Source organism: Pagrus major, chromosome 4 (genome assembly GCF_040436345.1).
Source record: "Pagrus major chromosome 4, Pma_NU_1.0".
In the NCBI taxonomy this organism is placed as follows: Eukaryota; Metazoa; Chordata; class Actinopteri; order Spariformes; family Sparidae; genus Pagrus; species Pagrus major.
Window position 1 is genome coordinate 24,890,549 of NC_133218.1, and position 17,454 is coordinate 24,908,002.

The window sequence follows — 17,454 nt, forward strand, 5'->3', positions numbered from 1 at the left end:
TGAGGTGAACATCGGAGTTTATTTCCACTCTAGAAATACTGGGTGTGCACTAATACAGCAGCTGATCTGTTAACATATTTCCCTAGTTAGGAATGTCTTGATTTTACTTAAAAAACATCTTTCACTAACAATCCACATCTTCTAAACATAAACTAATCAATACAATGATTGGTAAAATGAATCCTGCAATGTTGTTTTTTTAAAAACCGGAGGCTGACATTCTATTCTAGTAAAGCAAGGCATTAGGTTTACAGAAATGCATCTTTACTAGAGCAGCTATCCTCACCTGCAAGTTGTTAGGCCGTGTTAAAGCCCACGTTATATGTGCAAAGAAATGCATTGCAAGGAAACATGCAGAGAAACGAAACAAAAATGACACTTGAGGAAACAATCAAAAGCTACATAAAAGCTTTATAAATACAATAAAATCTTAAACCCTTAATGGAGAAGTCTAACTGTTGTAGTAATATGTGATAGCTGGCACTCTAGGCTCGATGCTTTTTTGTCAGATGTTTCTCTTTTTTATTTTCTCATGGTAGAGCTGCGCAGGTAATTCATGCCATCTTTGGTTGACTGCAGTACTGAAGAGAAAATTAATATGATCTCAAAATAAATTTTCAACAAAACGGGGGGGTGTTAGAAAAACAGCATCAACTCTCGGCAGACAACTGCGCCTCAATGTCCACTCTGCAGATGGGGCACTTCTTATTGGTGAGGAGCCACTGATCCACACACAGCTGATGGAAGAGGTGCATACATGGTAGGCGTCTGAGGGGGAAACACAGCCAGAGGAGAACATGTGTTATCAAATCAGCCTACAAACACAGCAGGAAACGGTGATATCAAGCTTATCTCTTAAGTCTACCTGCAGCTGTTTAAAGAATAAGTCTGGTGATATTCTATATTTTTCCCATGAAAAGACTAGAACCTGTAAAGTAGGTGACTGTTATGAAGGCACACCCCAACAGTTTCATTCTATTTATTATTAGGTTTAAAGTTGCTTTTCTATTTTGTAACTTCCTATTATTTACCTGTATATTCCTTTTTTATTTATTGGTCCTTATTTGCTTCTGTATTATTCATTTTTACTCAGTTGTATTAACCACGGTTATAACGGTATCTTACAAAAGGCACTCATAGATAGGAATATTACGCCCTATAAAAAGGATTACATTGTTTGTACGGGCCTTGGTGTAACTCAATAAAAAAGGGAATTAAAAAGGTGTTGACAGAGCCTGAAATAGCTTATTCCTCTGTACCATAGATCTAAACTAGAACTATTAAAGTGATGTGCTCCTTGATTATAATGACGATGGATGTTGAAGTTTATTTTTCGATCAGTTCCACGTACACTGTCCTGTTGCTGTAAATTCTCACTAGTGCACCAAATCCACGGCTGAAACAGTCCAGCAAACACACTAGGTGCACATTTTTGGCCAACATTTGTTACAAACTACAACACTCAGCTGATAAAGATAATAACTAGGATTTTAAAAAAATGCTGAGGAGGTTATTATATTACATATTTCCACTAAACTTGGTTGAAGGATGGGTCTCGGGACAGAATAGACCTCATTAACTTTTGGTGCAGAGCTGGATAAAAGGACAGATCCAGGAATTTTTCCTCACTTTCTTTAACAATGTGAGATAGGGCATTTTTTGGCATTACAATTTAATTGTACTCATTCTACAAGATCCTAAAAGAGCCTTTAAACATTTGAGCTCTTCATGTAAAATTTTAATCTATTATTTTTCACTGACTGCTGCCCTCTGACTTTTATTCAGCGCTGACAAGGCCACTGTTTTAATAAATAAAAATGATAAAACAAGCCAAGCGTTACTGTACTCAATTAGGGAAACATCAATGCTTAAAGCTAGAGGTGTGACAAACACCTGATTCGATCAGAAATGTGCAACGGCCATTTGTTTGCTGACAGTTTATAACGAAGGAATAATTTACAAATACATTTGTACTTTGACCATTACCGTTAATAATAAAAAAAAGTTATATGGTGTGCTATAGTTTGAAAATATATACTCAAAATCCTTTAAATAATCATACCTGGGTACTGTAAATAATTTAGCAAAAATTTTAAAAACTTCAATTAAAATTTTTTTTAAAAAAAAAAGGTAAAAATGAAATGTGGCTTAGATCACTTTCAAACCAACAGAGGGCAGAAAACCCTATTAAAAAAAAACTGACTCTGTGCCAAAAAGGCAGTTCCATGAGGCCGGTAATTTTAAGGCACTCTGGGGTTTGTTGTTCATTACTACACCTTTGGGGTTTATTTTTAAGAAAAAATTTAAATCTCAGGAGAGGTGTCATGTCTGTGTGAACACAGACACGCCCCTAAAAGCATAATTGAACACATTCAAATCTGTGAGCAGCAAACACCCAGGAGGGGGGCCTCTTACCTGACGTCCTCCCCCTCTTCCAGTATTGACAGACAGATGGTGCATTTTTCTTCTGTGTCTTCATCTGCCCCCTCATCTTCGTCTTGCTTACCATGCAGCTTTCTCTGTTTGTGGGAAACATTCGGAAACATGACTTTTGATACGCAGCATCGGGTACGTTTTGCTGCCTCAGCAGACTCATTACATATTGTAAACAATCCTATTAAAATTGTCTCAGTTAAACACATTAAACTGTTCAGCTAAAACACTGTTAACTTTACAAATACATATTACATTTGTATGAAAATATAATATTAACTATGTTTAGAACAAACACAAAAACAAATCTTTAGGGGACAGAGAGAATGGTCATTTTGTCCTGAAAACAGAAAAAATAAAACTTTCTATCTCTAGTCACTATGCTAAACAAATCACAGTTATCCAAATCAAAGTTAATCTAGAGCCGAATTCCCTGGCCCCCAAGACTACCACTAACATCTACTGTACATGTGAGCAGAGACATGTTTCCAAATTGATTTGTTCATTATTTCTCACCGATTCTGGGGTTGCGTGCATATTTTTCCCAATAGATGCCCAAGCTTCAGGGGTTAACTGTTGGTCAATGTCTCTCTCCAACACCTTCTGTATTGGGTGGCAGGGTGTTAGATTGCTTATTTAGATACATTTGGAAACCTCTAAGGAAACTTTTGTCTTCACAGCTGCAATCTCACACACTACAGTACTTTTGCTAAACATCAGACGTTTAAAATGAGCACAAAAGACCACTGCGCACTCTGTCCCAGAATCAACTGTAACAGACATGCTCAACTATATACAGTATCTACAAATTACAATTAACATTATATACATGGCTACACACGCACGCACACACGCGCACACACATACACACACACACACACACACACACACACACACACACACACACACACACACACACCATCACGAGTCCTCACCTTTTTGTACTTGTGTGGGTAAGTGCACCTCTCTATGGTTCCCTGAGAGGCTCCTCGGTTCACAGTCCCCAATCTTTCCTCTAAATGCAGCAGGTCCTGAATGGAAGTAGTATAAACAAACCACTAAGATAAAGACAGACACATACAACACACCTGGACTGACCGTTTCTTGGAGGTATATCTGTTGCTGACAACACCGTAAAAATTCTAACTTCGATACAATACCTTGAAAAATATTGATAAGTGTAAGTCTTTTGCTGGTTTTGAACAAGGAACCTAAAAAAGGAAGAAGGGTCACTACATCATGAATCTTTCTTTGGTGCCAGACTGTGGTGCCGGTTGTATTAAAGTCTATGGGAGATGCATGGAAAAACACACTAAAACATATCTACATCGTATGACTTGAAAAATCAGTGGTTAACCTGCTCTCTGAAGTGTGTTCTTTCATTTTCTAGAGGAATTTCTTTACCAGAAGTCATACGATGTAGATATGTTGGGTTTTAGTGTGTTTCTCTATGCATCTCCCATTGACTTCAGTACAGCTGACACCGCAGTCTGGCACCAAAGCAAGATTCAGTGACGTAATGACCCTTCCTTCTTCTTTGAGTTCCTTGGTTTTGAAGGCTGCACTGCAGTAAAGTGATGTAATTTTCTGAACTTACCAGGCTGTTCTACTTGTTCTAATACTACTCTATACCCACTTAGTCCATATATCCACATTACTGATGATTACTGATCAGAAATCACATGAAGTCGGGCCTATTTGCTCCAAAATATTGTGATATTTGATTTTGTCACCCAGTCGCAATTTTATGAAGTATTTTTGAGAAGATGACAAAATATCAAGTTATATATCATACATCACGATATAGTCTCAAATATATAATAATAATAATAACAATAATAATAATAATAATAATAACATTGTTTTAATTATCTTAATATTATTTTAAGGTTATACTGGCTACATGTACAGCAAAAAAATCTGTTAAATTGCATACAGGTGTACGAGGCGCTGCTGGTATCGGGTCGATGCATAAACTCGTGTACCACTATCAGAGGCATTTGGAACAACCCTAGTTGATGTTGTGTTAGGTTTTGGCACAGACTACTTAGTTTGGTTTCACTTACAAAAAGGTACGTAAGTTAATAACACAATTACGTAACTGAACTGTATATATAAGTATGGATAAGGATGAGGTCGGACTGGATGAGTGGGTCACACACAGGAGAACGGGTTCGTTTCCTAACCCAAACCATGATTTCTCTTTTTTTTCCGCAGTTCTTAAATATCCCGTGACTGTTAGAGGACACAAAAATCTACCATCTGCCGAGCCAATCCCATTGCGATGTTTTGCCTATAATTTGGTAGAGGTACGCGTTCTGGCAACAACAATAGCTTTTCCTTCATAAATCCCCACCAATTTAGTGGTTGAAGCCTGTGACTCAGTGAGTTCGACTTGTTTATGAAATAGTCCATGCTCCCCAGAGCTCGGGAATCACACCGCAAACATTATGATTAATTGCCAATCTGCACTGCCAACTGAGTTACAGCAACCTCGAATTTAACAAGATGTTAAACTGAGCAAACTCCATCCAGCGAGGAAGAAAGTGAGACGTGGTTGAATGCTCTGGAATAAGCCGGCAAGAAATACAAATAAACTCATTATTACAGTATCACAGTAGTGATCAGTCATGTGGTGATGAGTCAAGCAATTATAAAGTTAATACTGATGATGGCAGTGATAAATGAAACGGTGATACAGTTTCTTGAGAGATTTAGATTTTTCTTTTAAAACACACACACACAAAAAACGTCCTCACCTCATAGGTTCTTCCAAAGCCAGTCATTCTAGATGAGATGTACCGAATGTGAGGGTAGGTCACTTCAGATATGCCAGTGTGCTGTGAGAGAAAGAAAACACGAGACAACACTTTTTAAAAAAAACTTTGGTAAGACATTTTCTCAAAATAATCTCAACACGTCTCAATCATAAATGTACTTAATCATTTCTGGGTCACAGGGCCCCTTAATAGTTTTCATTTCGTAGATCTTTCAGAAGCTCGGTATCAACAACTGTCCTGAGTGGACAAGTGGACAGCTTTACGCCCGTTAGTTCACACCTGGCATTAAAATGGGTCTGGACATACATCTCCAGTGACCACCTGTGATTGGATCTCAACAGATACATTGTTCTTTACACAAATAAAGAAATATCTTAAACATTACCGAACAAACCGAATTAACAAGAAGGCCCAAATAGAAAATCATTTGCTATAGGCCAACTCACAAAATTAAGCAATTTTTTAAGGGAGTCTGGGGACTTTCTCCACAGGTGACAAAAAAATAGCCTATATTGGTTGCTGTTTACTATATGAGTAAAATTTGACATGTTTACCGTTAAAAAAATGTGTGTTTTCAAACAGCTGCAAAATGTAAGGAGTTTAGACGCTGAAGCAGACAGGCCGGTACAATGGTGCCACGACAAACTGACACTTTTTACAAGGAAATACACAACTCACTATGAAGCTCTGTAAAACCAAGGGGCGCTGCAGATTGTCTGTAGGTTCATTATTACAAATTAACCATTTCATATTGTCATCTGATACATTATTATGAAGAAAATAGAGATCATCGCTGCTTTAAGTTTAACTATACTCTGTGTAACTGACATTTTGTCATATACTGACTCTTAAGAGTCATTACTGCTGCTGGCATCTCTAAAATTAAAATTTAACTTGAGTTTTCAGAAGATAATTAAAGGGGCCTCTGAATGTGTTCACATGGCAAATATTTCATGATGAAGGTCATAGATGGATACAAATTAAAACTAATGAACTCTGCCGAGACTGTTCATCAAAATTCACTTGCATATTCTTTGGTTCTACGTCTCTACCCCCTAATTCTGAGCGTGCATGCTGTGATGAACAGTGGATGTGCTAAACACATTTGGAAAACAGCAGCCTGAATTTATGTGCACTTGCATCGATGCTACAGAGGAGAACTGATTGTAGAAGACAACTAATGTTTGGAGGTTTGAGGGTGACCGAGTGAAAAAAAGCAATAACATCAGGAAACTGTCGACTATATGTGTGCTGGATCCGTCTCAAGGCTTGTGGATTTGTTGAGTGTGCACTTGAAATGCCTGATGAGCTGCTATTAATTGCTAATGTATTATTCATGTGGTTCACCAAACCATCCTTGAAATAACTGATGTTATAAATAAGGGGCCAACACCATTAATCTAAGCCAGACTTAGTATAAAAGTGATTCTTTTTCATTTATGCTAATGTATGCATGTGTGCTGAGGGTTTCTCTTACCATGAAGGGGATGGGGAAGTGGTGCAGTCTGGGGGGAGGGTGGTAGTGGGGCAGGTGGGAGTGCAGGTGCCCTGGAGGGTACGGTGCCACAGTCACTCCAGCCTCAATGCCGAGCTCCCTGTTGACAAACACGTAACGAGCAATCAGTCATCATTACATCAAAACTTTCTCTAGTGGAGCTGAACATAAAACCAAGGAAGCGTTGCGTCATGTTAAAATGTGAAATTTTTGATTAGCTGACATTAAACTGGGGTTAAATTAGGGCTAAAAGCAACCATCTGCCAAGCCCCATTGCCTCTGACACTGACCATGCTGTTCTCTGCTCAGGCTGGCGAGGGTGGGAAGACATAGTTTGTGGCACATGGATGTGGTGTCCATGGCCATAGTTGGGGTGCATTCTGTGTGGGTGGGGAGGAGGACGCTCATGTGCTCGTCTGCAGGGAAAGAAAAACACAAGTTCATATCTGGAGTTTTATCTTTCACTTCAAGATGATGGAAAAAAACCAACATCTGGGCGATGGCGGTACTCACGTGGGGTGCTGCATCATCCTGCGCCTCTGGACCTCCATCCTCTGCAGCATCTCGTGTTGATGGAGCCTCTGCACAGAGGCCCCGAGTGCCGGTATATGGTGTGGCAGGGTCTGATGGTCCGTAGGCAGGTGCTGGGCCAGCGGGGCACTTGAACTAGAGAGGTGGTGGGTAGACAGAGGAGGGGGAGGGGCAGGGGGCACGGCGTGGCCTGAAGGGTGGGATGGCAGTGGCGGATGAAAGGTGACAGTGTGGGGAATGACATAATCGCCTTGAGGAGGGGGCTGAGGCGTTAGCTGGGGGTTCCCGTGGGAATGAGGACAGGCGGAGGAGGGCTGATGGTGCAGTGAGCGTGCTAGAGGGCCATCTGGGAAAGAGAAAAGGGAAAAAATTGAGAAAAACATCTTTCAACACCGAAGGGTAATGCTGCAAATACTCTCTTTTTTATTGTTGACAAATCCCATCAGACAATGTGTGAGTCTGTCTGTCGATACTTTCACGACTCTTACAGCCTGTCTGTGGCACTCAGCCCCAAATGCATTTGTTCTGACTGAAGGCATCTCAAATAGATTCAATTTAAAAAACACTCAGACTAACCTTCAAAGCCCATGGTCACTGCAATCAAGACACATGTCAGCCAGTACAACAATGTGGCTCAATGATGTGTTTTTAATCATTTTTGGATCTCCAGATTCATCTGTTTGTCTTTCGTTTAGCGTATTGTTTATGTTGTGTTTTCTTCTCTACAACCCCAACTCCAAAAAAGTTGGGACGCTGTGTAAAACTTAAGTAAAAACATATTGCAATGATTTGCAAACAAACTAAGTTTACCAAAAAACTTAAAGTGTTCCTGATCCAATGGAGGAATATTCTTTATACAAATCATGTGTTTCACAAAGTGGTGAACCTCGCCCCATACTTGTTTCTAAACAACTGAGGCTTTCCAGGATGCACCCTTTTTCATACCAAATCATGATACTATCACCTGTTACAGATGAACCTGTTTTTATGCAAGATCTTCCAAACAGTGAGTTTGCAACTTTACCAGTCTTGTGTTGCTCCTGTCCCAACATGTTTGAAATGTGTTGCTGGCATCAAATTCAGAATAAGCTAAAATTTTATAAAAATCAATTAATTTGATGAGCTAAAACAATAGTGTAACTGTCTAAAGGTATTAGCAAATTATCATATAATGTTTTATTTATGTTTTACACAGCGTCTGCCTTTTAAGAGTCAGATTTGTACAATGGAGCTCTATAGAGCAGAGGATTAAGCTCCATCAGGCTTCAGGTACACAGGAAATATTTCACAATAGAATCACTTTTTTTTAGTGTCTGTGATTTGTTAACATAAATATATAGTATGTCACCAGACTTATCCTTTGAAGGGTAACTCAAATTTACAAAACTGGATGCCTACATTACCCACAATGCAATTTAGTCATTGAGTAACATCACTGGAGGATATTTATCATTTTACATGCAGCTTCCTCCGGAGACACAAAAGGCTTTATACTACTTTCTTCACATATGCAGTAGTACTCCCCAAGACCTGTAAACACACTTTAATGTGTAAAATTGGTGGAGTTACCCTTTATGGATATTACAAAACAAAATGTATTTATTTTTCACTTAAAACAATAGTCAAAATGTTGGCAAAATGGTTTAACATTTGTACTTTATGCCAGCACAGACTTTTGGGCTCATCGTGTAACAGATGAGGCCTTTGTAGCATTTTTTGTTGTTGATGTAAACCTTCCCTGATAAATGTGACAGGTTTCTGGCAAAGACAAAACGATCTGAGCTCACTACTGTGACTCATCCATTTAATAAATATTCATTTATTTTTTTGTTTTTGTTCTTCTAGTTGCAGACGTCCTTGCTACTTGTCCAGGCAGGATAATAAGGAGGCAGGAGAAAGGGAGGTGAGGGCAGCAGGCACCAGTGTCAACTCACTCTTTCACTACATCCCCACCAGGGGAGCCTTGTGACGGCGCATCACTCTCTGTACTGAGCTATTCTGAGTCGAGTGAGCAATTAACTACTTCTGCCTGGTACAGTTCCCACAGCACTTGGCACATTAACCATCAGGCTCTGTTTAATTACTATTAGCACTAGGTTTTAGGAGTGCAGCTGTCTGCCAATTTCCAGAAGTACTATGGCACTGCAAAATTTTCCAAAGGCAGTAGCTGACAGTTGAAGTCCAACTGAAATTACATTATATTTTGTTTGTTATAGCAGATAGCTGCTCTGTAAATATCTTGTCCTGTGTTCTCCTTTGAGGAACAAAATCATAAATCGAAAAGGGTGAAATCTGTATATGATATTTTTCATTTAGTTTGGTTTTGTTTTTTGGATGTTACAGCCAATCAAATCTTGTATAAAGCAGTATCAGGCTTTTATCAGAGGCAGAGCAGACAGCCACATTGAGCCAGAAGGCAGCCTGCTACAACACCAGAGCTACAGACTTTAAACAACCATGAACTTTCCTACTAAAAGCTCGTACTGTTAAAAAAGTAGGGCTGCAATTAATGATTCATTTCATCATTGATTTATCTGCTGATTACTTTCACAATCAATCGACTAATTCTTTAGACAAGAATTTCACGAGAAGAGTTCAAAGTGACATCTTTGAATCACTTCTTTTGTCAAACCAACAGCCCAAATCCCAAAGACTTTTCATTGACAATCATAAATGAAAAATAAAAGCGGCAAATCATTACATTTAAGGAGCTGGTACCTGCAAATGTTTCACATTTTTTGCTTTAAAAATTAGTGAAACGATTAATCAATTATCAAAATAGTTGGCAATTACTTTCCTTTTGATCAACTAACTGATTAAAACAAATCATCAGTTTGCAGGTCAGATAGCCAATAATCTGTTTAGCTGCAGCACATTAAACAGCATGAGAAATCCAGACTCATATTACAATTACCAACAAAAAATCTGGCAAAATAATCTCAATATGATTTTTTCTGTACAGCAATATTTCTGACCACAAAAAAGGCTAAAATAAACCATTGTTGAATGTCTGCTGAAGGTGGTGTACTCACAGGAGGGGTGCATATAATGTCTGCAGGGCTGGGGTTGTGTTTGCGGCTGGGGTTGAGCCACCATGGAGGAGCTGAACGAGTCCACCACAGCTGGCTGGCTAGGCCCAGGGGTGGCCTGGGAAACGTAAGCGGGAGGACGTGAGGTGGAGCCCGGGCAGCACGGGTCAAAGGCCGACGTGCTGCCATGGAAACTAGCCCCGCCGTTTCCGCTGCTCCGAACACTGCTGTTGCTCAGGTCCACAGGCAGAGTTTGCTGTGGAACGAAGGCGGAGATGTTGAAGACAAAGAAGAGCAACGAACTTCTCCTGTGGAATACTAAATGAGTCTTCCTTTGAGATCATTATCCCAGAGTTCAAATACAGTCACGCACAAGTCATACACAATTCAAGCCGTATACCATGTCCAATTAAATCTTCTGTTCACTGTAGAATTTTTCTTTTTGAGTGAAAGAAACATATAGGATGAACCTTGCTGTTTAAAGAGCTGGAGTGTTGGACCATGACCTTTACTAATGGAGGGGTAGGAGGGCAGGACGATGCATAGCGAAGCTTTGACAAAGCAATGGGGCAACCTAACGTGGCAAGACTAATTTAAAAACTTCAATACTTCTTCTTCTCACCTCACTCATACAGTCTTCATATTTGAAATGAGACCCAGGTTATATTTTAATATGTAAACTACTTGATGACAGTTTTGTCAAACTGAGCGCAGCATGGGCGTACCTGGTCATGGTAGTGGCCTGTGTTGCTGCTACCACTATTGTTGCTGCTGCTGCTGACTCCGGCACAGGGTGCAGGCAGAGCACTGGGTCGCTCCACGGGGCAGCTCGGCTCCTGAAAGGGTAGGGTGCCAGGGGGCTGTGGTGCTGGGTGATGGACGTGGTGGATGAAGTGGTGAGCGTTGCTGTGGCCGTGGCCATGACTGTGGCCGTGCTGAGAGCCGCCTGTCTGCTGAGAGGACGGTGCCTGCAGGCAGCTTGAGTGGGAGTGGCTCAGGGACAGGTGACCAGGAGAGGGCCCTCCACAGGGGGAGTGCTGCTGACAGCAGGATGGGAGTCTGGGCATGGCCGTGCCTGCGTTTTCTCCTGCTGTGCCTGACAAACCTGGTCTGCTGTCATCTGGTGAGAGTAAGATATTAAATCAGGAAAAACATGGGATGAGTCAGCAAAACATTACAAAAAATAAAAGTGACTGAAAGGAAGTAATCCTGGACCCAAGCTGCCTCAGAGCAAAACAAACAAAATGGTCTACAGTAGCTGGTTTCAACCTGCCATGTCCTGTCTTACCCTCTGTGGCTGTGCGAGTAGAGCCACTTTGCCTCTGTGTGTGCATACTTTCAGGTATTGAGCCTGGGCAGCTAGTGGAAGGACCTGGGGCATCATTGAGCTCTGAGGTAGAGGCATGATGGGAAGATGATGACGAGGACGACCTGACTGTTTGAGGGTGAATGCTGCCAGAGGTTGTTGGCACAACTGAGAGATCTAGGAGACATAAAAAAAACATAGGTGATTATTTAGAAAAGGATGAATAATGACAATTGTAAAGGGTAAATATTTAATTGGCGAAGTCGTTGGGGTCTGATTGTATATTTTGTTTCCCAAATCATCATTAATGAAATTCTTTTCACACTAAGGTTAAAATAATTGCTAACAAAGCCTTGACAATTAAAAATGATGACATGTTGCATGTTGATGTGCCAGTTGTTACTCGTAGATGAAAAGGCATGATTTACACAATTGGTGTCATCACCTAAAATCCAAAATAACACCTTGTCTGGAAAAAAAAAAAAGTCCTAGCGTGGACTGTAGCATGTGTGTACTTATCTGCGGAGGCTTAGCAGCCGAGGAGAAGAGCAGACCTAATTAGCATTCCAGTATGTGCGTCCCATCTGCTTTTCATATTCACAAATTAATTTCCCCTCTTTCTCCTAAGAAATGCAAATACTCTAATACTCACTGGTGCTCTACCATTTTACTATCTGTCATGAGCGTGGGCTGACGGTGGACACAAGTCACGTAATACCTGAGGTTACAAAGCAGCAGAAAATAAAGTGCACCGTGAAAAGAAATGCAAATAAAAATAAATATGGTAGTGCTTGAGGTTAATGTGGGTTAATTTTAATGGTTTATGTTTAACAACAAACTCTTTATTCTCATCACTGAGTAGGGTAATTGATGTGAGTTACTATTTAAAGCATTCTAACAGCCCATTTTGTTTAGGTACTTAAATAACAGAATCTAAAATCTTCTCTTAGCCAACAGCAATTAAAACACATTTGTAAAGCTTTATTCTATAACTTAGTAACTGAATACAACACATTATTCTTGTACTTAACAGTTCAGGTTAGGCTCATTACTCCTTTTAGCGTCTATAGAGGTCCGATCTCATGCCTAAATTGAGAAAAGATTTTAAGAGGTTTGGTGTGTGGCTTTACTTGAAGCTCTGCAACTTCCTGAAAATTGATCTACTAAAAATCCAAGGGGAAGGGACTGAAAGGATGAACAGATATATAGCATCTTTGGGACAATAAAGTTGTTAAGATGTTACGTTAATGTCATGAATTTCACTGTATAAATTCAAGGCTAATAGCACAGATCACTTAAGGCGATTCTTCTTCATGGCTGATAGTTAAGAAACATCTGAGAATAATGATTGATTCACATAGCCAGATGTTGTAGGATAAAATGTATTTGTCTTAACCTTTGAAATGAGGACATTTCAACTGGAGGGAGGGAAAAGGGTAAAATACATAAAGGCTAAGATTGGCAGAGTGATATGTTGTAAGACAGTGAGGTGATGTATCATGTTTGCTGTAAGTGTTCAGCTGTCCTACTGTTGAAGTGACGTTAAAAAGTGGACCGAGTTACACAGAAGAAGCTGTTGCAATGCTCTTGGTTTACACACTTACCCAAAACAGTTTTAATTCAGTAACTATCAAGTTTCCAGTTAAAGCTAAGAGCATCCAGTATTACAACACTTGAAAAATGAGACCGGAGTTGAAATGATGTGTAGCTGTCGTTTAGAGAGACAGTTAAAATTTCATGGATGATGCACTTTCATTATGTTCATTCTTACCATCTTCATCCACAGTGAGGTCCACTACCTCCCCAGCATTCTGACGAAGTGGTTGGATGACAGTGGAGAGTCTGTGACGTCCACGTGGCTCCTGGAGACGATTCTGGGAGCAACTATTAGCCCAGATCCTGCTGAGACCCCCCACTGAGCGTGACCTGTAGACATACAGACATAGAAAACCTATTACAGGCAACTGCAGGACAGGACCGCCTGCCTCACCAGGAATGTTCTCACAGCCAGACTCTGAAGCTCATTTCTAGGACAGTGGCTGCTTTGACAAGAGGCTGCTGGTGAAAAGGTAGGCGAGGAAGCAACACCAGACTTCTGACAATTGTTTTTAGATCTAGCTAGTGAGGATAATAATTTTACTGTAGTCTCTAAAAACTGTGTGTCAGTCAATTACTTCTTTTGTGACATTTACCTTTTGTGAGACAAGAAAAAAAATACCCACACTCTGAAAACAAACTGAGAAACTGCCTTTTGTCATGGCAGGAAAAGCATCGGGACATCTACTAACATAAACAATGTCTCTAAACTATCTGCATCAGTATAATTCCAGGGTTGTAGCTCTGGCACACATAAATGAAATGTAGCCTTTATTAATGTTATTAGTGTTTGACAGCTCTCAATGTTCATAGTAATGATAGGATACTGCCTGGCTCTACTCGGTTTGACTCGACATGTCAGACCAGTGTGGCAGGGATTTGCATTTTCATTACAACAGGGCTACCTGCTTGAAGGTGTGTCTTTAACTGATGACATGCTTGTTTTGTGTACTGGTCAAAGGAGCGGCTGAAAAAAAAAATGCTGCCAACAAAGCACCACTAATTTGGTAATAAACACTTTTCATCTCCTGTATATTCTTCGCAATAAAAGTACTCAGTAATTAAGTTATTTAAAAGCTTTTGTTATTGAGCTGCAAAATCAGGAAAAGTTGGGTATTAACCAGCAGTAACTTAACCCACCTCGAAAAATACAGCAGATATCTTAAGAGTACGAACACTGACACTCGAGAGAAACTAAACTTCAAACCACATGTAACAAGAGTTGCATGGCTCCTTTAAGAATAAGGTATTATTACCTGCGTAAGGTAAGTGGTAGAGCAAGAGCTAGAAAGAACTAGTGCGCGGAGCGGCTGGAAAAGAGAGCAGGTGGCAGAAAGTTTGCAGTTTAGCAGTAAATTAAATGTACAGTGAAGGCTGTAGCTGTCAGTAAATAAAGGCTGCAGCTTCTCAGGGCCAAGAGAGGGAGAGCAGCCACCCTCTCTCATGGATGGAGAGAGGGGCAACTCACCAAACTCAGGTCAAACTGTAAAACAGGGCAGTGCTGATCAAACATGAGCCAACATATTGTAACTGCATTGCCTTTCTCTTGCCTCACATGTTTTCAAAAACATATTTAAGTGTACTGTTTAGCTGTAATTCAAGAATGTTTGTCACCAGCTGACTGCCATATTGTTTCTGTTTCAATACAAATGAGCCAAAACCAAGCACTGCCCAACGAGCAGTACGTCACGGGAGCGTTTATTGGTCCAGTGCAGCTTTGTGGTTGTAGGTTTTCTGTCTTTTAAGCAAAATGGAACACAACAGCCCTTTTTCTCAGTATTTTATTATCATGTAGCATCAGTTTCAATACTTGTGTCCTTCTACTTCATAGACAGACCAGTTTTAAGGAAAAGACCATCTGCTTTAATTCTTACACGCTTCTTTAATGTTTTCTTTTCCATCACAATTGATCATGAAACAAAACAGTTTTAAGGGTCTGTAATCCTGACATATGGCTATGTATGGCCCAGTACACTCACTCAATGGCACATGAGCACAAAATACACACTATCCCATTTAAATGCCCCTGCGCATCTTAGAAAGCAAGACCTAATACAGCTGCAAAGAACACACATAACTACAGATAACTTGTTCTCTCAGGACAACAATAATGGAGCTTTGAATCCTCGACCACCTTCAATTTAAATCTCATCATTCTTTCCACCCACCTTCCTTTTTCCTACACGTATGTGCCCTGTACATTCCTTGACCTGCCTTCCGCCCTTCCTTTTTTTTATTCTTTTTAATTTTCTCTCTCAAAGATCTCCTGTCGCTCTACCCCTTTGCTCTGAGACTGGAGTGAGAGGCCAGGGAATAGCCGCATTTCCCAACACAGTGCAGTAAAGCCAGGTGATCAGAGGGAGGAGGGATGAGCCCAAGGGACAACAGACTAGAGACTGTATGGGAGTGCCGTAAAGCTGGATACCATGGAGCTTTGTGGCTGGGGGATTTCACTGCTGTTCCCTGGGAGTATTTAAAAAATGCACACAAGCAGAGGGAAAAGGCTGTGTACTGAGCGCCACAAGCACTGCCCTGTTAACCACAATTTCATCATAACTATGGAGCTTTTGGTGTGTCAAAACATTTACTGTAGATCAGTGACTTTGACTCATTAATTCATTGTAGCAAAGGAAATTACCAACCTATTCAATAAATCACAGACAGACGGACAGACATGTCAGGTGAATTGCAAACTTTAAACTGGCTTGTGGTGTCAACATATATGTGTATGTACGTGTCTCTATTTGTGTCAGCCCTGGGAAAGACTAGCAACCTGCAAGGGTATTTCCCTGAGCTTCCCTGAATGGATATAGGCTACATATCACTGTAAATAGGAAAAAAGATGGATGGGAATCAGGCACAGGAAACTATAGAAAAAATGCTACCAATACATACTTTTGTCCTGACTTAATGATTTTTATTTTTATTTTTAAGATTTTTTAATTCACAAGTATTTCAATAACTTCAAAAGCTAGAATTATGAAACTACACTGTTTGCTATCTTAGTTGTTGATGATCCAATGGTAGTCAGGAGTTCAAAGACTCCAATATTGTAAACAAAAAGTGTAAACACTTAAATAACCCTATGTAAAGCTATGGACTGGTTAAATTATCAATATTCCTCATTATTCAGAGGGCTAAGTGCTAACAGAATTTGGCTTTGATCACATTCCTCGGATGTGTTTTAACGCAGGAAATGCCTTCCTCTTTGCAGTTTGTGATAAGGGGGATTCCCATTAGCTCATACTGTCTGCATCCAAGTCAATTTCCTGTGAGACACGCTGCACAATGCTAGTGGAATAAAAGAGGAAGCTTATTAGCTTATTAGCTTTTAAAAACAATTCGCTAAAGCAAACTTCTGCCCAACTAACCACAAAACACACAGCAATGAGGGTGGCAAACAGAGGGGGCGCATGGTGGTTGTGTTGGGATCTAATTGGCCAGGTTCCTCAGCTCTAGGTGGATCCCAGGGAACCGGACTAGCCACGAGGGAGGGGGTCCTAATTAAGCAGACCTGGGATTATTTTGTAAATATCTGTTTACCACCATGACCCCCTGAGGGTTGGGGGTGGGTGGGTGGGTAGCCGAGAGGAAAACAGTACATTGTAAACATGAACACTATGGGAATGGGTGTCTTGGTAAAGCTGAGGTTGTGCCAAGCCAACGTGATGTGAGCCACATGCCCCAGAGATCAGAGGAGGGATGAGTGCTGAGGGCTGAGCACTGCAGTAATACACAGTAAACTGCTGGTTTGGGAGTTAAGGGAATTAGATCATACAAGGCAGAAATAGCACTGTGCAAGAGTGGTAGACAATCTGAGGCATCAAGCTTTGTACTCATTAAAGTAACCTATCAAGTCTGTCTTCACAATTAAGGATACGATGACATCACTTTCTAACTCTCAGCACTGAGTAGAGAACTGGCTGATGTAATGACTTCTTATAATTACAGAGCGGCATGCAAGTCCTTTATGCTGATATAGTGCATTTTGCTTGTCAGTGTCCTCATCAATCATCATCAGTGTGAAAAGAAATACACATAAAAAATAACTATATCAAACTCACTGACTTTGAGATAGGGCAACCAGAAGTGTAAAAACGCTGACTGATTTCCCGGTTTTAGGAATCATTACTACACTCTATTGAATTTACAGAATAATTATTGTACTATATACTATTACTGTGATATAAACTAGATAAGATAGCTACACCTACCTTAACCTAAGGGGAAAAAATCAAAAGGCTATATTTAAAGTTTATACATATATACCAATTTAGACTTCAG

The 17,454-nt window shown here is 40.2% G+C and overlaps 1 protein-coding gene across 3 annotated transcripts in view; it reads right to left on the minus strand.

Moving 5' to 3' along the window:
• Positions 1-17,454, minus strand: part of rnf111 (ring finger protein 111) — a 32,892-nt gene continuing 15,438 nt past the window's right edge. For 2 of the 3 annotated variants that reach the window (XM_073464324.1, XM_073464323.1), the window contains 12 exons: positions 13,346-13,500; positions 11,557-11,751; positions 10,994-11,388; positions 10,272-10,524; positions 7,222-7,585; positions 6,999-7,124; positions 6,691-6,808; positions 5,193-5,273; positions 3,369-3,464; positions 2,950-3,036; positions 2,416-2,519; positions 1-768 (listed from right to left, as the gene is read on the minus strand). In XM_073464324.1, coding sequence (XP_073320425.1) covers positions 651-768; positions 2,416-2,519; positions 2,950-3,036; positions 3,369-3,464; positions 5,193-5,273; positions 6,691-6,808; positions 6,999-7,124; positions 7,222-7,585; positions 10,272-10,524; positions 10,994-11,388; positions 11,557-11,751; positions 13,346-13,500 — 2,092 coding nt within the window. In that variant the 3' untranslated portion in view covers positions 1-650. The remainder of the gene's footprint in view (positions 769-2,415; positions 2,520-2,949; positions 3,037-3,368; positions 3,465-5,192; positions 5,274-6,690; positions 6,809-6,998; positions 7,125-7,221; positions 7,586-10,271; positions 10,525-10,993; positions 11,389-11,556; positions 11,752-13,345; positions 13,501-17,454) is intronic. The other variant, XM_073464325.1, reaches the window with a different exon arrangement.